The following is a 21872-nucleotide window of genomic DNA, read 5'->3' on the forward strand; positions in this document are numbered from 1 at the left end:
TTTTTATTTATTTATTCAACCTTATTTAACCAGGTTGGTCCCATTGAGATTAAAAACCTCTTCTTCTGTTTTTGTTTTTGATACATTTTCTCAAATATCTGAGTTAAGACCGAGAATAAAGATAAATTTAAATGGCTGCAGCATCAGGATGGAACATAAGACAGCTGTGAAGGTCTGAGTCCTCTCTGGATGAGCTGTAGTTCTGTATCAGTGTCAGAGAATGAGATCTGCCGGCTCAGGCCTCAAATGTTGAAAAGAAGGATTTCTGTGACTACATCTCTGAATCAAATACTCTCCTCTTATATCAGGACATCATGAATCAAACATTCCTGCTGATCAGGAATGTTGTCGACTTGTTTTATTCTCTCTAATGTTTGATCGTGGTCGACCCTCTGACGTGGAGTCAGCTCTGACAGATGAGATGAATTATTGAAGAGGAGAGGTCATTCCTACCTGCTGCTGCTTTATATTCTCTGTCAGGGTTGCTGTACGATTCTGCAGGACGGGAGCGAGGAAGGAGGGACGAACAGTGGGAAATAGAGCATTGATGAATATCAGCTAACAACAGCCAGTGATGAGCTGATAATGACATGAGAGGAGGAGCAGGTAGAGATGGCAGAGGAGGACGGAGGGCAGATGGTGATGGGGAAGCAGAGGGAGGATGGAAAAAGATGGGTGGAGGATGGGGGGGGGGGTCTTCTGGCTGCCTTGTCCAGCCGGCTGCAGCTTGGTGCTCATGGCAACAGGATGGAAATCAGTGTGGGATTCAGCCTGAGAGAGAACGCGTTCCCAATCTCTGATTCTCATCTAAACTCTCTGATTATCCTCACTTCCTTCTAGATCTTTACAATCAAAGATGGATGACGAGGAGAGGATTTAGAGGGGGAATGTGCATGAAGGTTTGGGTTTTACTGACCGTGTGAGATGTTAGAGAATTCTGCTTCTGTGTATTTGTCACTGTGTTGGATTGAACAATGACACTGAACTAAAATTTACTGTTTTTGGTGAAAGAAGAATCTAAACTGGGTGTTAAAAACAAATATGGAGACTGTAGCAGAAAGGGATGTCTGTGTTTTGCTGGTTTTATTAGGGGCCTCAGGGTTGCTGAGTGAGGAGGCTGAAGCATTGGGACTGAGCGTCTCCTGGGCCAAAACAAAGATCCAGGTATTTGGGGACGCCTTGGATGCTGCCATCAAGTCTGTGTCTGTGAATGTTGAGAGCAGTTTCCCTACGTTTGCATCGATCCGCGAGGCTGAGATCAACCGCAGACTTGGACTCATGGAGCGATGGGTTCACTGGACAAGGCAGAGTGGTGTTCAAGATATCTAAGCATGTGGACTGAAGTCTTTGTGTCCTTGGTCCTCCTGGTCTTACTATACTCTTGTGATGCCTGGATGTTGTCTGATGGTCAGAGGTACCATCTTGACTTCTTTGTGACGACTTCTCTTCACGTATCTTTGGGTATCATTGTAAGTCTGTGTGTCTAGTGCTGATGTGCTCAGAGGACGGGGATGGGAGGGGTCAGCTGATGGATGGGGGAGTGCCAGTACACATCTACGGCTACATGGTGTGCTGTCCTGGGCCTGATCCAGCTCACTTGGTACCCAGGACCCAATGTAGGACCAGACCCAGGAGCAAACTTGTGTTGTGGAGGAGAGTAGTCCTGCACGATTCGGTGATGATGTGCGATTTTGATTATATTTGACAATATTGCAATACGATATAATCCACTGATGTATCATGAGTCTACCTGCAGAGAATAATGACATGGTGTGGATTTCTCTGTGTTTTTTTAAAACATTCGTGTGCGTGTGCATGGCTAAAGTGTTGCAAAAGTGTATGAGAAGAATTCAGTTATAGCTGACGTCTTTTCTAAACCAAGTCTGCAATTACAGTATCAACATATTTGCAGATTTGTGCACGCATTTGTGGATCTTGCAATCTTTTTCACAGATTTGCGCGTCTTTGCACACATTTGCAGATCTGTTCGTGCATTTGTGGATTTGTGCACACATTTGCAAATCTATTAGGGGTGGGAAATTAATCCAAAATTACATTAAATCACATTATAGCCTGCAGAAGCTGCAATATATCTTTGACCTGAAATTTGTGTCAAAATAGCAGTTTTAAACTTTTTTGCAGCAGAGGTGCTATGCATGACATATCTTGCAATCATTCAAGTGACATTTTTTTTAGAATAGTCAATAAAAAAATCTACCTTCATTTTTGTACTTTAGTCTTATTAAATATGAGAATGACAAAAAACCCTTCAATGCAACAATTCATATCCAATTTGTGATACAAGTCAAAATCATCAGAATTAGATATTTTTAAAGAAATGTTCAGCTCTCTTGTAGAAATAAAAGAAAGTTAAGGAATCGCAATATTGGAGAAAAAAATTGCAATTAGATTATTTTCCAAAATCCTTCAGCCCTAAACTCTATGGAGGCATTTACAGGTTTTTGTACAGATTGGTGAACTCATTTGGAAATATTTTTGCAACAATAATAGCTCCATACTGTTGTAAATATATAGGACTTTCTGCTGACATCTTAGTCAACTTTTACAGTACTGCTGTTTACTAAAAACACTGCAGCTTTTTATGATTATGTAAATGCACAGCCTGGCGTTATGATTGCAATTAGATTAGTTTTGCAGCTCTGGCTGGGAGGATACCTGGAGAGATGGGTCATGGGCCTGGAGCAGATCTGGACGATCAGGAGGCCAGAGCAGTACAGGCCAAATGCTGACTCAGCAACGTGCTGAGCATGCTCCCATACCTGGCATGACCAGGCCTGTGATCTGAGCACCGCAAAGTCTGGTTCATGTATGTACTATTCCTGGTCACAGAGCTGGAGTCAAGAAATGTGAAGGCTGCTGTGCTCGAGTATGGGGTTCTAGTCAGCAAGTAGAGCTGTAAATCCAATCCTAAAGGTCTCCTGTCTTTTTTAGAACTGTCTTAACTGTGCAGCACTGGCCCATGTGCAAACGTGCCAAAAGTTGAGACAAACTTTCTCTCCATAATCTTGTAAGATAAAAATCTGAATGTAAATCAAAGTGAATCAAACCGGAAAAACCTACAGAAACCACGGAGGGGAGACACAGCCGGGGTCCACCTCCACCCGTCACTGCTGATATGCATTAGTGAGGTGGTCCCTGGTTTCCATAGCAACCTGCCTCATCCTGGAGGATGAGGTGCTTAGAGGTCACATCAATATGTCAACACCTGGAAACGTGGTCTGATGGGGGAGGAGGGGGAGAGATAACTGAGCATGCTCAGAACGACTGGTCCGGTTTGGGTCTGGCTGAGGAGGTTTAATCTGGTTTTATTCTATGTGGACACCAACTGAAGCTACTCTCTAAGTCTCTGATAGGCTAGAATCATGTGAGTGTGTAATTATAGCTGTGATTGAGCTGAAAGTTAAAGCTGCAGACACTTCACCTCCTCACTAACGCTGTCATTATCTCCTCCTGATTTAATCTGCTCTTCTTCTCCTCTGTTTACTCCAAACACGCTTTTCTGCTGCTGCTGGAGACTTTAACAGAGACTCTTTAGCATGAGGCAGATCCAGAGTCTCCTCTCTCTCAGCTCTGAATCCACCACAGTCAAACTAGACTGTAGAGTAAGAAGAGGATCTGATGTTTGTGTTCCTGCAGATTCAGACCTGTTTCTACTCGTTAATCCTGTCAGTGAGGGAGTGAACGTAGAGCGTGTTGAAGCTGCTTTACTCCCTTGTTTTCTCGGCCATCTGAGGAGAGAAAGACTGGAGCTGCTGGAGATCGGAGCAGCTTTTTAAATGTGCTACTGTGTGAAAGAGGAGCAGAGAGAAGGAGACGGTTACAGGAGGAGAGGAGCGTTTAGATTGGATGGTTTTTGACTTTATTTACTGACATGATGTCTGCTGATCTGAGAGTTTGGTGCAGAAACTCTAAAATGTCATTTCAGTCTCTGTCGCCGTACATTTAAACATTTACTCTAAACATGGAGGTTCAGTTTTGTTCTGCAGTGAAGGCTCTGCTAAAGATGCTCCCTAAGCCCAGCAGCATGCTGCTGATCGTCCTTTGTCTGCTATGTTCCCAAAAGTTGCCGACTATTTCATACTGTCTTGCAAGAATGGAGGGAAAGCCATAGATATCAATACGTAGATGCTGCATTCAGGCTTCTCAGCAGTTCTGAGATCATAATCTCATTAATATGTAATACAAAGATTGCTGTTATTTGTCTAGAGCAGGGGTGTCAAACTCAATCACTGCAGGGGCCGGATTCTGGATTCAGGTCTAGCTTGAGGGCCTAACAGTTAAAAATAGAAAAATAATGTTTTTATAGAGCAAATATATGAGGAGAAAGTTTAAATCATAAGTTTGAAAGGTGAAAATATGAGATCAACTTTGAAATCATGACTTTTAATGTCAAAATATGACTTAAATTTTTAAATTGTGAGTCTGAAAGTTCAAAATATGGGATTATAAAGCCAAAAATTACGAGTTGAAAATGTCAAAATATGAGCTAGAATTTAAAAGGATGACTTAAAAAGTTAAAGGTATGATTTAAATTCAAAATTGGGAGTGTAAAAGGTCAAAATATGACATAAAAAGTAAAAAATAGTCATTAAAAATGTCAAATTACGAGAAACAAAATTAAATTGTGTTTTTAAAAGTCAAAATATTGGATTAAAAAGCCAAAGTAAAGAGTTGAAAAGGTCAAAATATGACTTAAAATATAAAATTGGGAATATAAAAGGTAAAAATGTGACACATAAAGTCCAAATTATGAGTTGAAAAGGTCAAAGCATGAAAGGAAGAGTCAAAATCATAAGTTTGAGTCATTATCTTGAGACGCAAAATAGAAAATATAAAATAAAAACAAATAAATTTAATATCTGACATTTCAGGTCAGTTCAGTGTTTGGGAATGTGTGGCCATTCATCCTGTAGAGCATTTGTGAGGCCAGGCACTGATGTTTGTTAATAAAGCCAGTTTAATCAGGTTTATGTGCTCACTGTGAACACACTAATATTTTCATGTTTATGCAAACATAAAGTGCCCGGTTCTCCAAATGTCTTTCATATTTTCATATTAAACTTGTTGAAATGACTCCATATGGCTGTATCAGCATTTTTGGTCCAGTAAGGAGATCAGATAAGTGTGTGTAGCTGTGATCTGAAACTTTAACATCTCTCCGTTGGCGCGGTGCTGCAGCGCTGAGATCTCTGTAGTTCTCTGAGTAGAGGTCAGAGCAGCTGACGGGACAGCAGCTGTCTCTGCTGATGACATTTATCACCGTCCGTTTTAACCCCACTGATCCCAGCATGATGACACCACACATACCAGTATAGCGCATACCACAGGAAAACCAGTATGGCTGAGACCACATGTCCCAGTAAGCAGTCTGCAGATCCATGTGGACTAAATCTGCAGAAACGTTCTTAGAAACCAGACGGGAACGTTGAGGAATGGCTGCATTATTTTACTGTAGATCTGTCAGCTGATGGATGGGTCATAAACTCTGAGATCAGACATTTTTAATCATAATGATGAAGATTTTTAACGTTTCTGTGTACAGGGAATCCTCCGCCATGTGACAGTGTGTGTGAGAGTAAAACTGCATAGAAACCTCAGACGTAATCAGAGAGCGGAGGAATTTCAGGGTCAATATGTAGAGAATCTGAAGACTCAAAGCCACGCTAGAGCTGGGCAACAAAACCCCCCTACAGTTTTAACTGAAGGCTGATACTCTGTTTATACCTGGATATTTATTTAATACAGAAATAATGAACGGATGTACCAGAATGAACGATTCCAGTAAAATCAAACCAGACAGAAACCTGTTTATATGCCACAGCAGCAACAATGGAAGTCCTAGACAAGCAATTTTAGTGTCAAGACTACAGGTCAAGTCAGACTCCTAAATACCATCTAAATTGTGCAAAAACATTGTCAACACTTCTTTATTTGTCAAAATGACCATCCTCTTAGACCCCATGTGTTTACAGTGATCAGAGCCCTTTCATTTTACCGCTGCAGAAACATCTTGATCTAAGAACAGAATACTTTCAAAATTGAACAAATATGTTGGCAACATTGACAGAAGTTGGAGCTATCGAGGAGTGAGAATTTCTCTGGTTTACCCACCTCTCCGGGCAACGCAATGACTTAAAATGTCTACAACTGAAAAGTGTCTGAAAATCTAAATTGCACAAAATGTTGCCAAGTGCATTGGCAACATTTTTAGAGAGTGATGATTTTGCCTGAACTGCAAAAATCCATTGGCCATGTTTGGAAAAATGAGTGGAACTGGCAGAGAATGTGGGTTGCCAACATAAATGTGCAATAAATTTAAATTTTTAACAAAATGCTTGAAATGTAAAGGCTGAAATTCACAAAATGTTGACACACATGTTGGCAACGTTTGGAAAATCAAGTTGCATACTAAAGCATGGGAAATACTTGATCTTTGCTAGTTCCATGTGTGTTTACAAATGTTGCCAACATATCTATGCAATGCATTTAAATGTTTGAGATTCAAACATTTGATACTGTCTAAATTGCATAAACATGTTGCCAAATGTTGGCAAATGTTTGGAACCAGGAAGGAGTGAGGGCTCCTCTCTATTTTCACACAGTTTTCAAATATATGCAATTTGTCAAAACATCCATTATTGTTACATGTTCAACTATCTCAATTATCCAGTGTGTTGCCAACTACGTTGTCAACATGTGAAAGTGGGCGGAGCTAGCAGGGAATGAAGGTTGTTTCTAAATTGCAGCAAACACAGTGAAGGGTTAACGCAGCATTCAGGAAAGTTTAAAGAAATTAATGAAAACTGGTGTCATCAACTTTTTCTGTTGTCAACAAATCTGTGCAATATGTTGAACATTGAAATGTGTATATTGCACAATAAGTGGAGGAGCAAGGGTTTTGTCTGAATTGACCTCATTAAGAAAAGTGGGTCACTCTGGCAGAGGGCATGAGTGGCAACATTTTAGTGCAATTTATTTAAATGTGTTCAAACTGCTAGATGACACAATATGTTGACACATAGGTTGGCAACATTTGGAAAAGTGGGTGAAACAGAAAGAGCATGAGAAACCCTCCAATTTGGTAATTTACACTAACTTTTCCAAATATTTATGCAGAGCTTTGAATTTGTAAAATTGCATACATTTTAAGTGTCTAATTCAGGGGTGTCAAACTCAAGGCCTGGGGGCCAAAACCGGCCCGTGGAACCGTTAAATCCGGCCCACAAGATGATCTGATATTTCTGTTTAACATGTCTGGTCACATCTGTTCTAACTGTCCCATCAGTCTGAGGTCTGCAGGAGTATAAAAGTGTGAACTTATCCTTGATAATTTAAGAAATTTGAAAAAGTAAGGAGTAAAGATATTTAGATAAGAAGTCAGGAATGTGGGAAAAGAAATTAATGTGTTTTTTAATTTCACATTTTCAATTTTACATCTCACAATTAGGACTCAAACTTAGGATTTTGACCTTTAATTTCATACTTTAAACATTTTAACTCAAAATTTTGACTTCTCATTTTGGATTTTATTTCCTTATTTCAACTCCAAACTTTGACTTCATAATCCCATAGTTTGACCTTTTAGACTCACAATTTAAAATTTTGAATCATATTTTGACTTTAAATTTCATGATTAAAACTTTATTTCATGTTTACACCTTTTAAACCTGTGAAATCTTTCTAACATATTTGCCATTAAAAAAATAACTTTTTAACTTTCATGTTTTGACCTTTTTGAACTCTTAAATGTACTTTTCTCAGATTTTGAGCCTTTAAACTTTTCTTTTTAACTTTTTAAATGTCAAAATCGTTTATCATCAGTGCTAAGTTTTATCATATTTTATTACTGGTGGAAAAAAAGGTTGACAGTTTATGGTTACAAAGGGGACCCCCGTTAGGCCCTCAGGTGAGACCTGAATCCAGAATCTAGCCCCTGCTGTGACTGAGTTTGACACCCCTGCTCTAATTGCTCATTTTCTTGTCAAATATGTTGGCAACATTTTATTTGGTGAAACTTGGAAGAGCTCCTCTCATGCTGACTTTTCAAAATAATGCATCGCATTGAAATGTCTACAACTGATAAATGTTCAAATTTCTGAATTGCACACGGATGCCAACAACTTTGGCAGCATTTGGAAAGTACATGGAACAGCCAAGGAGCAAAGGTCATGTCTAAATTGCAGCAATACATTGCCAAAGTCTTGGCAACACTGGGGAGGCAGGGAGGAATCGGTGAAATTGTTCAAAAAAAAGTTTTATTATTTTTTTTTTTTTCAAAAATATTTGTCCAAAATGTTTGAATGTTTAAAATTGCTGAATCTCTCAATGTTTAAATTGAGCAACTTTTTGCCAAAAATGTTGGCAACATTTGGAAAAGTGGATGGAGATGACAGGAGGGTGAGTATTGTGAACACTGAGTCATCCTCGCTTCTCGTCACTTCCACCAAACTTTTCCCAAAGTTGCTGACTTCTTCCTGCCATGAAGAAATTGTGCAGAATTTTGCTGCAATTTGACATAATTACAGACGGTAAATTGCCCAGTTTTGGTTACATAGGACTTGTATTTTTGTTGCCATGGCATCAAACACGGGTCAACATGGTATGATATCATAATGGATTTAAGAAGCCCTTTAAATCAAATAAATTAATAAATAAATTTAATAAATTAAAAATTAATAGATTTTTGGTAATCTATACTCATGTAAACAATGTTTTCCCTAGATGTCATTAGAAATACATCTATGAATATAAAAACCTCCCTATATTTCCCGGCCCTAGCTTCCAGACGTCCTGCAGAAGCCATCACCAGCCTGGGTCATCCTTTCGGCTCGTGTGTGGTATTCCTAGATCGTACGATACGAGCGGGTCGACCCGGGAGGAGCTGCCAGGAATTCTGTTTACTCCTCTCACACATTCACTGTGACCCAGTTAAAGGAGGATTCCAACAAGTTTTTGAATATTTCTGTGAGCTAAAAGTGGGCAGAGTGACCCTTTAAACCATCCTCCCTTTGACTTCTTACCCAGAATCCCTCCTACTGGCTGACATGTAGGTTTGATCTTATTTAAAGTATCTAAACCGTCTCATGGAGCCATTGTAAATCATCTCTTTTGTTTGTAAAGATCCAGCTAAATGTCTTCTCCTTTAGATTCTGGTTTTTAGAAGTTTTAAATCTGCTTTAAGACGTTTTTCTCGGTTCCTTTTTTACCACCCTCTCTCCTCTCCAGCTGATCTCTCTGTGATCTTAACGTGTTGCTGATTCCTCGCCGTCCATCATTCATCCTCGCTGCATTAAAGAGATTGAAAGTGATGCTGCAGCGACACGTTGAAGTGGTAAAGTGACCTTCATATACAGGAGAGAGAGAGAGAGAGGGTCTGACTGATGCAACCAGCAGGAAACTCTGCAGTTGATTGAGCATAAAGCTGTCAGCTGATTGGCTATTTCAGCCTGTAGGTTGGCCAATCAGACTGCAGCTCAGGGTGAAATATAGAGGTTATACTTTGGTGAAATTTGATGTGCATTTTATGTTATTTTTATCTTTTTTATACTGGTTTGTTTTATGTTAAAGTGATGAAGGTCGACCTGTCAGCCAATCAGAACCTCAGAAACCAGCCAGCCAGCTGATCATGAGCAGATGAACTAAATAAATGGATGGAACTGGTGTCTTCCTGTTCCTCTTGTGTCTCAGTCGTCTCTACTCGCCCTGTAACACCTACAGAATCAGTCTGAAAGTGGAGGACTCTGGTCCACAGCCGTCCTGCTGGGTTAGAGTCTGTGACGCCTGCTGCACTCAGATGGATGGAAACAGGGTTTAGATTTCCAGGCCTGGATTCCAGGTCACTTCTGTTGGCTATAGTCCTTCACTGACTCCATCCTCCAGTCTAACATCCTGATTGGTTAGAGCCACTCACAGCAAGGTTAAACATGTCAATTTAAAACAGTCAGGAATCACTGTGTGATTTTAAATTAAGGTTATATTCACTCCCTACTCTGACCTTTTAACAGACCTATATTCATTAAGTCATGTCAATGATTTCATAAAATACAATAAAAACAAAGTCGACTTTATCCGACTCATCAATGTGATACCTGATATCAGACTCTGTCCCTCCTCTGATTCTAACAACAGCCCATCCATCATCTCTGTGGCTCTCTGACTGTGGCTTTATATCCCTACATGCTGATTAGGATGAATGGGAGTCAGTTAGCCACCAGCTACGATACTAGCGGTTCCTTTTTATCAGCTTTTCTCCCTCATGTTGTCATCAACATGCTTATAAAGGACAGTCTGATATACTATTGAGGTAATAATTATAATAATAATTATTAATAATAATAATAATTATTGAGGTGTTCAGTGGTAACAAACCTAGTGGGTGACTGGTTAGATTAGAATGACAACTACGGGGCTAGACTGGTCTGCATTAGGGCTGGGCAATTAATCACAAATTAAATTAAATCGCAGTATGGCCTGCTGCAATTTACGAATCGCAGTAGTTGCAATATTTCTTTTACTTGCAATATGTCAAAATACCAGTCCCACTGATCACTAAAGTAATAGAAATGTGATCATTATGAAACACATGGTGTTTAACAGGCTGGAGAATTCTGACAATATCCAGAAATGTTGCCAATGTTTTTGTGCAAATTGAGTCGATGTGTAGGATCTTGACTGCACTGGAATTCTTGATAATACTGTTGGATGTTTGGGATTTCTATTTGTGTATCAAACAGGTGTCAGTATGGTTAGATTTTTCCTAGAATCATATCAAAGACTTTCATTCTGGTCAGAGCTTTAGTACTTTTGACTCTAAACAATCGTTTTCAAAAAATGGTTTGAAAAGATATCAAAGAATTGAACATTTTACAACCTTACATCCCATCATTGCCTCCTGCAGAGCTGAAAACACATCGGTCCACCCATCCATGATGAGCTTCTCTTCAGCTCTGTTTATGTCTTGTCTGACTGTGATGCTGATTGTGGCCCATGTCCCGATGATCATGGCGTCCTCTGATGTGGTCGTGTCTGATGAGGTCATGTTTGGTCTCACACGTCGCCCGGAGGCTTCGTTCAGTCTGCAGCTGCAGGTCAGACAGAGACGCTGAACTGGGTCAACCGGGTCTCAGTAAGTCTCATTAAAGTCTCACGCAGCGCCGGGTCGATGGTCTGGATCCAGCAGGAAATAATTGACTGGCTGTGACCCGGCTCCAGTAGCCTGCTGATAAGTCCACATCCTGGTTTAAACCAGGGCTCGTTCTTTAGAAAGTAAACTTTATCTAAATCATGATAAAAGCTGGAATCACACAGAAAATTCTTGATCTTCAGTTGCATATGAACCTAATCAGAGGAAGGGAGCACTGTCTATATTGAACAAATATGTTGGCAACATTTAGACAAGTGGGTGGAACTATCTAGGACTGGGGGTTTTGTCTGAATTGCATATCCATGTTGGCAACATTTTAAAAGCTGGTTGAACTCATAAGGAATGAGGGTTTAGTCTAAACCAGCCTCTTCATGTTCCTCTTCAGTTCCACCCACTTTTCCAAAAGTTGCCAACGTATTTGTGCAACACATTTAAAGGTGTAAAACTGCTAAATCTTCAGATTAAGTTGGTAACACTGAAAAGAAGGAGCCTGTGTTATCATTTTGTCAGTCCCCCCTTCTTTTCCAAATGTTACCAACAAATTTGTGCAAAAAGTTTAACTTTTTTAAAACTGCTCGATGTTTACATACCTGGACCACACAGTGCAGTCAAATGTGTTTTCAATATTTACTCTTTATTGACCTAAACGTTTTTACCTGATGTGCTGAAATCTTCAGTCCTGTTTTGCGTCCCGCTGCCTGATGAAAACTAAGAATCTTGACTCAGACAAAGTGAATCTTGTTCTTTAATCCTCCTGTTTCTCCTGCTGAATGGTTCAGGACTTAGATGATTAATGTCAGTGTTTTTAAATCGTGTTTGCGGCGTTTTGGCGTGCAGAGAGAAACGATGATGAATGGGATTATATTCCAGTAAACTCAGCAGTTTAGTCAAACATTAGTCTTTGTTTCTGTGTCGTCTCACTTTAAAGCTCAGATGGATCAGACGCACGCACACGGCGAGTTTTAACACCAACACGGTGAAATCCTGGTTGAAACGAGCTCCAACACGCCTCTTTGAAACCACACAGCATCAGAAATATCAGCTGATCAAGCTGGTAGAGCCTGCCTTCTTTTGATTTTACCAAGTTAATATTTGTGCCTTAATCCATAAAGAACTTTATCTTTAATAAAACCAAAATCATCACATTTTTAGTGCATTTTCTCTTTTCAAAGATGTTTTCTTGTGGTCAGATCTTTCTTGTCTGTTTTTCTCCTTTAGATTCTGTGGGAATATTTACCTGACTTCCTGTTTAGCAGATTTGTTTATGAATGATCATGCCGTTATAAAACAGTGATATGAAGAGATTTATCACTTCTGAAACTTTGATTTTAGCAGGAACAGTTCCAACCTGCAGATCTGGAGCCTGTTTGAGCCACAGGAATCTCAGAAAGTTCCTCTGATCTGGACATCTGCTCCAGAAGTTTTACTACAGTTTAGCAGAAAAATTCATTTCAGAGAGTTGACATATCAGACATTAAAATGTGTTAAAGTTCTTCAGATTCTTGTAGAAATGACCTTTGACCTGATATGATGACTGACGGGAAGCTCAGACTGATCCATAAATGTAGAGGGTCGATTCTCTGAGGAGATCGAGAGACGAGGGAGAGGAGGATGTAGAAATAGGAGAGACTGAGCAAACGAAGAGAAGAGAGGAGGATGTAGAAATAGGAGAGACTGAGTGGAGGATGACAGGAAGGAAAAGGAGAGGAGAAGAAGATGGGTGGTGGAGAGAGGATGGGTGAAAGAGTGAAGAGTCAAAGAGAAAATGTTTGAATTGATGTATTTGAGTGAAAAGGTGACAGCACCTTTAAATTCTCTGTTAAAATAAGCAAATAGGCGAAACAATGGACCACACGTTTAATTAACCAACCACCAATCTGCCAACAAACCAACCAACAAGTCTACCAATCAACAAACAAATCAACCAACCAACCATCTAACCAACCAAACAACCAACCAACTAACTAACTAACCAAGGAATCAATAAACAACCCAACCAACAAGCCTACCAACAAAGAACCTAATCAACCAACCAAACAACCAACCAAACAGCCAAACAACCACCTAACTAACCAACCAACAAATCAACCAAACAACCTTTCAACAAACCAAAAGATCAGCTAGACAACTAACAAACCAACCAAGTGACTCAGCTGACTAACCACCTGACAAATCAACCATACAACCTTTCAACCAACCAAGAAATCCACCAACCAACCAACTAACTGGCTAACTAACCAAGGAATCGACCAGCTAACCAACCCACATCAACCAAACAACCTTTCAACCAACCAACCCACCAACTGGCCAACTAACTAACCAACCGAGGAATCAACCATCAAACCAACCAAACTGACCTTTCAACCAATCAAAAAAACTAACTGATCAACCAACAACCAAACCAACCAGCTACCTGACCTTTCAACCAGCTAGGAGACTAACCAACAATAACCTTTCAACCCATAAACCAACCAACAACTTAACCAACAAACTGACCATACCCACTTTTCAGCCAACAAACCAACCAACTAACTGACAAACCCTACCTTCCTACCAGGTAACCAACAAACAAAACAAAACCTCCTTCTGTCTTTATACAGGACTAGAAAAACCTCCTTCTGTCTTTATACAGGACTAGAAAAACCTCCTTCTGTCTTTATACAGGACTAGAAAAACCTCCTTTCTGTCTTTATACAGGACTAGAAAAACCTCCTTCTGTCTTTATACAGGACTAGAAAAACCTCCTTCTGTCTTTTATACAGTCCTGATGTGACCTGAACAACTGTACGGTTTCTTTTTATCTTTAAAGTCATGTTGGTCCCACAAACTTTTGAACATTTGCTCTCTAAGATAAAATAATAAACTCTCATCATTGGTTATGACTTCTTCATGTTCAGCCTTTAAGCTGTGAACTGTGGTGTCATACATGCTATTACCACATTAAATCACTCTTTAATTACAGTCATTCAGAGCAGAGAGGAGGAGAACTGCAGAGAGGAGGAGTCAGTGCTGCAATGCAGTGTTCATCACCCCACCCCAACACAGACAGAGACATGGAGACATTACAGCACATGTAGGAGGACTGTCCTAACGTTACTCCACCTGTAGAGGGAGGAGGGTGTTATTAAAGAAAACAGGAAATAAGAAACAAACAAAGCTCAGAGAGGAAGGTACGGTGGCCAACAAGGACAGAATAACTGACATTAGGCCTGATTTATGCATGAAGTTCGCTGGACGCTGTGCTGTTCTGTGCATACGTTGTATTTTTGTGTTATTTTTCATTTGATTCAGTTCAACTCTACTGGCATTATTGTAAACATTAAAGCTGTGTGATAGGAGCTTCATGAATGGGTTTCTCTGGCTGAGCCGCTGCATGCAGGCCTCACGTCATCAAGTCCAATGTAAAGCTTCAGACGGAGTGGTGTAAAGTAGGCCGTGTTCTGTGAAGTGACCAATCAGGCTTCTCGCTTGGGTTTGGAGGATGCTGGGAGAATGTTACCTGTCTGACTGTAAAGTTTGGTGGAGGAGGGATAATGGTATGGGGCTGTTTTTAAGGGTCTGGGCTAGACCCCTTACCTCCAGTGAAGACCAGTCTTAATGCTTCAGCAGACCAGGACATTCTGGACGATGCTATGCTTCCAACTGTGTGGCAACAGTTTAAGGAAGGCCCTCTTCTATCCCAGTATGACTGTGGCCCAGAGACCAAAGAAGGACTAGAAAGGCATGGTTTGTTGAGCTCAGAGTGGAGCAACCTGCCCGACCCTGACCTCAACCCCATCCAGCACCTGAGGCCTCCTCCTCAACCGCCAGGCCTCATGGTCTAACATCAGTGCCTGATCTCATAAATGCTCTAGAGAATAAATGGGCACAAATTCACACAGAAACACTACAAAATCTTGTGGAAAGCCTTCATAGAAGAGTGGAGGCTGTTATAGCTGCAAAAAGAAGGACCACCCCTTATCAATGTTCAGGTGGATGAATACTTTTGTCCATATAGTGTCTGTACATGCCAATAATAATGTGCATCTCTATTGTGAAGTTTATGTTTTAGCAATGCATTTGTCCCGTTTGCAGCAGTTCTTCTATCTGCACTTACTTTTCATCATGTTATTTACTGCTGTGCGTTTGTCATCATTTAAGTTTAGTAGGGATTGCCCTTATCTGCCACTGTAGTAAGGCACGTAAAACTTTACTTTAACTGTAGCATCTGCACTAAGTTTCTGTCACACCTTTAAAACAGAAATGTTTATCTGTAAATATTAGAATCTGTGTGTTGGAGGTTGTTGTTGGAGCTCCGGGCTGTCAGGCTGAGGTCAGTAGATCTTTACCCCAGGGGGGAGTGATCTGTCTGGGGGAGAGGGAGGACAACCATCTGGCTCCTCCGGGTGCCCGTAGATCTCCTGCTGCTCTCAGACTCGTCTCCTCCCTGCTGGAGCGTCCTTTACAAAGACACACGCTCTCAGAGTCTCTGTCGGTCATAGGGCTCGTAGAGATGTGGCGGCGAGTCGACCTCTGACTCTGTTTACAGCGACAATCCTTCACCATGCTACTGCAGCTCCTTTAAAGCCACTGAGGACAAAAATGTCCACTTCCAAAATACTGCTATAAAAATGAACAAATTAATATTTTTTTCTGCTTTTTTGCATAAATCTCTTAAAGAACTTCATCTGTGCTCAAAACTACCAAACATTCAATCATTTTGAGGATTTTAACCCTTTAAATGCCAGTTTGATTACTTGAAGTCAATATTGGTTTTTAATGAAAAAATGTGAAAAATGTGATATCTTCTTTAAACCAAATGTTGGGGAGGCTGGGACATTATTTCTAAATCCTGCTTGGACATGTCCATGATTTGCCAAAATACTGACTTTCATGCATTTTTAGTTTTGGTGTAGCACCAGATTTAAAATTTACTTACTTTTCGAGTCATTAAGGACAAAAACGTTCACTTCCAAACACAGCAAAAAAATAGTATACATTAACATTTTTTCAGCTTTTTTTTGGGTCAAATCTTTTGATAAACTTCAGTTCTAATCAAAACAATTGATTATTGAATAATTTTCAGGATTTTAACCATTTAAATGCCGGTTTGATTACAAGATGGTCATTATTTTCTAAAAAAAAACCCCACAGAAAACAGTAATTATTTTCCAGATAACCAATGTTGGGGAGGCTGGGGGTGTTTTTTATATCAGTCCTGGGTGTGTCAAACATTAGCCAAAATATTGACTTTGATGCATCATTCGTTTTTGTGTAACATCCGATTTAAAATTTACTACTCTTTCAAGCCATTAAGGACAAAAAAGTCCCATTGACTCCCATTCAAACCATATTTTTTGATCTCAGAGCCATTGCATGATATAATCATGCATTCTGTATTTTATGGTTTCATTTTTGAGAAAAATAGTCAAATTTTTCATTTTTACTGTTCATCACTAAAAGTGGACATTTTTGTCCTTAATGGCTTTAAAGGGTAGTAAATTTGTTTCACAGTGTTCCTCTGACCTATTAGAGAAATTGAAATATGAATTTAAAAATTTGCCTAGAAAGAACCTTTGTTGCAAAAAATTAGACCATGTGCACTAACACAGCTAAAATGGTGAGCAGAGGAAGAGGAAAAATGATAGTGATGCCTGAAGGTTAACCCATGATGAGCACGTGTGAAGGAAAATGGAGGATGGAGCGGGTTCATTTCTTCAACAAACATCAGACGTTAACATCATCAGCCACGGTGAATCATGTACATATCAGTGCCATGACGTCTTACAGAAATGCTCCAAAGAGGAAGCCCTCACACAGTATCTCTTTAAACGAACACTAAATAAAGGTGTTTTTCTTTAGTGAATATTTCGCAGATTTCTCTGACAGATTGTCGTCTGTGTTCGTTTCAGGAGGAACCAGAGACATCGGCTCAGCCCTCACCAGGATGTGCATGAGGCACCGCAGCATCGAGGCCAAGCTCCGGCAGTTCTCCATGTGAGTCGACCCGGCCATGTGTGTGTTTGTGTGTTATTGTGTGTTATTGTGTGTGTGTGTGGAACAGGTGTAGCATCTCCTCCAGGCTCTCCATGGTAACCTGCTCCTCCTGCCTCATCCTCCATCATCAGTGCTCTATTTTCACCCTGCTAACCTGTTTATTATCCCTGCATGCTTCTCCACTAACGGCCTGCATTAATGTTTCTGTGTTTAAGACATTAGCATCTTAATCTCATCACCAACATGTTTCATCAGGTTTCTGCCTGTAAAATCTTGGTTGTGCCTTTGTCTCCATCATTATCTGCCTTTGCAAAGCTTTAAAGCCTTCCTCCTCCTCCTCCTCCTCCTCCTCCTCTCCCTGTGTGAGTCCTTTAACTCTTCCAGTATGGAGGGCCAAACTCACTCAGGCTGAAACATGGATATGAGACCTCCTGCTGTGTCAGTAAACAGATGTAGAGTGAATCTGGACGATGTACACACAGAGATAACCTTGGTTAGATGATGCATTCACATGTAGACACAGAAGCTGTTTAATGCGATGCAGACCTGATTTCCTACAGACGTCCTCCAGCTCCTTTATGTGGAAACCCCCGTCTGAATCAAACATATAATCCCTGGTTTTTACCTTCCAAATATTTATTTTCTTCATTCTAACAAGGGCTGAACAATTTAGAAAAATAATCTAATTGCATTTCTTTTTCTACTATTGCAATGTCAATTGAGTATGCAGGGGTTTTTTAAATTTCCTTGTGTGTTTTTTAACTAACACAAGCATCATTCTATGCCATGGGTGTCAAACTCAAGGCCCGGGATCCAAATCCAGCCCATAGTACAGTCATACCCGGCCCCCATCATATCATATTGTTATTATAACTGGCCCACTGGTATGAGGTTGCAGATATTCTCCACTATAAGAATGTAAATTTAACCTCAATGATTCAAAATGTCCTTGTTAAGTCATAAAAAAAACTGAAAAACTAAAGGGTAAAAATTTATCGGATAAAGAGTCAGGAATGTGGGGAAAAATAGATTTGTGTTTTCATTTCATACTTTCAATATTACATCTCAGAATCACAACTTAAACCTTTGATTCTAACTTTTTATTTCACATCTTAACCTTTTTAATTCATAATTTAAACTTATCATACATTTTGACCTTTTTGATTCACAATTTTAGATTTTAAGTTAACTCTAAGTGATTGTAGCGATCTTTTACTCGTTAAAAAAGAAAATAAGAAACAATTATGGATTGGATTATAGATAATAAGTGTGGATGTAGCAAGAGGGCAACAGTATGGACTCTCCTTCAGATAGGACTTAAGGTATGCACATAAATAAAATAAAATGAAATGTACACATTAGTTTTAGGGAATAAAAGGGGATAAAAAGTGGTAAATCTTGTAAATGATGACGCAAAGATAAGGAGCAAATGCTCTCCTGTTGGTAGATGTCAGGATTCACGTTGATGTCAAACTAGACGATGTACGAAAAATTCTGACATGCTAGTCTTGTTGAATCGTGGTTGTGGGGCGTCTTGGAGGTGTTGTGAATTATGTCACACTACAAGACGTTTGTTGTTCCCGACGCTCTAAATGGGGACTGAGTTTTGACAGTGAGCCGTGATGTTGAAGTCAGGCTAAAATCTGTCTGAATTCGTGCAGTCTGAGCTGGCCTTAAAGTAAAAGTTCATTCCTCGATGACTTAAAGAAACTAGAGCTAATAACCAGGACCATAACTAAAATATGAAACATAACCTGTGTGAGCTCTGAGGTCTGCCAATCAGCTCCTCATGGATGTGCCCAAAACAAGGCTAAAAACAAGGGGAGACCGAGCTTTTGCAGTAGCTGCCCCGAAACTGTGGAAGAGCCTACCCCTTAAAGTGAGATCCGCTCAAACTGTAGAACATTTTAAATCACTGTTAAAAACTCATCTTTTCTCGTTGGCTTTCAATTCAGGATGAGATTATTTTATCCCAACAGATTTTAGATTTTAGATGTTACTGTAACTTTTGCTATTACTGTATGATGTTCTGTTTTTTTTTTTTTTCGTTTTGTTTTTTTAATTAATTTTACTAATGAATAGTGGTGTATTCTTGTTTTATGTTTTGCTTTTATACTGTGAAGCACTTTGGTCAACTTTGGTTGTTTTAAATGTGCTATATAAATAAAGTTGAATTGAATTGAATTGAATTGAATTATTTTTTTATTACTTTGATTTTGTTTTGTTTTAGTTTGTTTGTACCATTACTGCTGGAGCAGCCTTGGGTCTAAGACTGATTTTATATACAATTAACCTATATTTTTATCAGTTTTTCATTCCAAACCTCCTGATTTATGATTGTTTGGTCTGTCTTTGGTTACTAGAGGGCAGCTCAGACCGTGTCCGTGTTTGTGTGTTTTCAGGGTGTTTCTGGACTGTCTGATTAACCCTCTCCAGGAGCAGATGGAGGAGTGGAAGAGAGTTGCCAACACGCTGGACAAAGATCACGCCAAAGGTTCAAACATACAAACCACTAATAAAAAGAGACAACTACACGGCAGAACAAAAGAAATAAAGCACAGACTAGATGAACAATGAAGATGAGAAGGGAGGGATTGGCCTTCAGGATCTGATCCTGAAGTCCAATCCCTCCCTTCTTTCAAAACCAGAAACCTATGATCATAAAAATGATCTCAGGGTACTTGAAGGTCAGGTAGGGGCAGGAAGTGAGGAACATTGGTTAAAGCTCTAGGTGGCACTGTAGGCTGCAGTTATCAGAACATCCACTGATCCCCACACTACAAAAAAGTGATTTTTACCACAGGTGAGCTGATTTACCTGGAGAGGAGGAGATCCTGATCACTAATGACTCAGTCCTGCAGACCTCCTACAGGTCTAGACAGATAACGGGGGACCAGAGTCTAGAGGGGTCTAGTACTGAACTAAGAGACTAGTCGAGCCTCTTTAACAGCTTTTCTCCCTCATTTGGTCATAAACATGCTTTTACTGGAAAAGCTGATTTACTATGAAGATAATAAACCTTCTACACCTCAAAGGCAGAGGATGGAATGTTGGTAAAGCTGGGGATGTTGAAGCCTTTTTCCTCCATTTTGCAAAACAGTAGGCAATAGCTGGAAACTTGGAAAAGTAGTTAGAATGGCACGGGGCGAGGGTTTTCCCACCAAGTCACACAAATGGAAAAAAGAATGTTATAGCACTGATCAAAAGAGGCAGATCAAAGAGCATAACACCGGTGATGTAACATTCTGCCTCTGATGCTGCCTGCATCTACTCACATAATTGAGGAAAAGAATGTTATATAACTGATCTTAAATAGCAGATCAAAGAGGAGAACCCTGGTGATGTAACATTCTTTTTTTGAAACCCCTGTACCAACTCACACAAATGGAAAAAAGAATGTTATAGCACTGATCAAAAGAGGCAGATCAAAGAGTATAACACCGGTGATGTAACATTCTGCCTCTGATGATGCCTGCATCAAGTCACATAATTGAGGAAAAGAATGTTATATCACTGATCATAAATGGCAGATCAAAGAAGAGAACCCTGGTGATGTAACATTCTTTTTCACCACACTTCTACCAAGTCACACAAATGGAAAAAAGAATGTTATAGTACTGATCAAAAAAGGCAGATCAAAGAAAGGAACACTGGTGATGTTTAATTTTTCTTCTGACAATACCTGCACCAAGTCACACAAATGGGAAAGAATGTTATATCACTGATCCAAAAAACAGCTCAAAGAAAGGAATACAAGTGATGTAACATTCTTCTTCACAAAACACCTGTGCCAAGTCACACAAATGGGAAAAAGAATGGTATAGCACCAATCAAAAGAGCAGATCAAAGAACAGAACACTGGTGATGTAACATTCTTTTTTGACAACACCTGAACCAAGTCACACAAATACAAAAAAAGAATGCTACATCACTGATTTAAAGCAGCAGGTCAAAGAACAGAACCCTGGTGTTGTAACATTCTGCTTCTGACAACACTTAATCAATTCACATAAATGGGAAAAAGAATGTTATATAACTCATCATAAATGGCAGATCAAACAAAAGAACACTGGTGATGAAGCATTCTTTTTTCATCACACTTCTACTTGGTCACACAAAAAGGAAAGAATGTTATATCACCGATCAAGAAATGGCAGATCAAAGAACAGAACCCTGGTGATTTAACTTTTTTTTTTTGAAACCCCAGTACCAAGTCACACAAATGGGAAAAAAATGTTACAGCACTGATCAAAAAAGGCAGATCAAAGACAGGAACACTGGTGATGTGTCATTCGTCTTCTGACGGTACCTTCATCAAGTCACACAAATGGGAAAAAATGTTATATCACTGATCCAAAAAACAGCTCAAAGAAAGGTATACAAGTAATGTAGCATTCTTTTTCACAAAACACCTGTGCCAAGTCACACAAATTGGAAAAAGAATATTATAGCACCAATCAAAAGAGCAGATCAAAGAACAGAACACTGGTGATGTAACATTCTTTTTTGAGAACACCTAAACCAAGTCACACAAATTGGAAAAAGAATATTATAGCACCAATCAAAAGAGGCAGCTCAAAGAACAGATCATTGGTGATGTAACATTCTTTTTTGACTGCTCTTGCTCCAAGTTGCACAAATTGGAAAAATTATGTTTTAGCCCTGATCCAAAAAGGCAGGTCAAAGAAAGAAACACTGGTGATGTATCATTCTTCTTCTCACAATACCTGCA

General features: G+C 39.6%; 1 protein-coding gene across 1 annotated transcript in view; it reads left to right on the forward strand.

Annotated features, from left to right (window-relative positions):
- LOC121523354 (protein MTSS 1-like) overlaps positions 1-21872 on the forward strand; it is a 57990-nt gene that overhangs the window by 17959 nt on the left and 18159 nt on the right. Inside the window, exons 4-5 of the mRNA XM_041808206.1 lie at positions 17056-17140; positions 19543-19634. Coding sequence (XP_041664140.1) covers positions 17056-17140; positions 19543-19634 — 177 coding nt within the window. The remainder of the gene's footprint in view (positions 1-17055; positions 17141-19542; positions 19635-21872) is intronic.

Source organism: Cheilinus undulatus, linkage group 16 (assembly GCF_018320785.1).
Source record: "Cheilinus undulatus linkage group 16, ASM1832078v1, whole genome shotgun sequence".
Classification (NCBI taxonomy): Eukaryota; Metazoa; Chordata; class Actinopteri; order Labriformes; family Labridae; genus Cheilinus; species Cheilinus undulatus.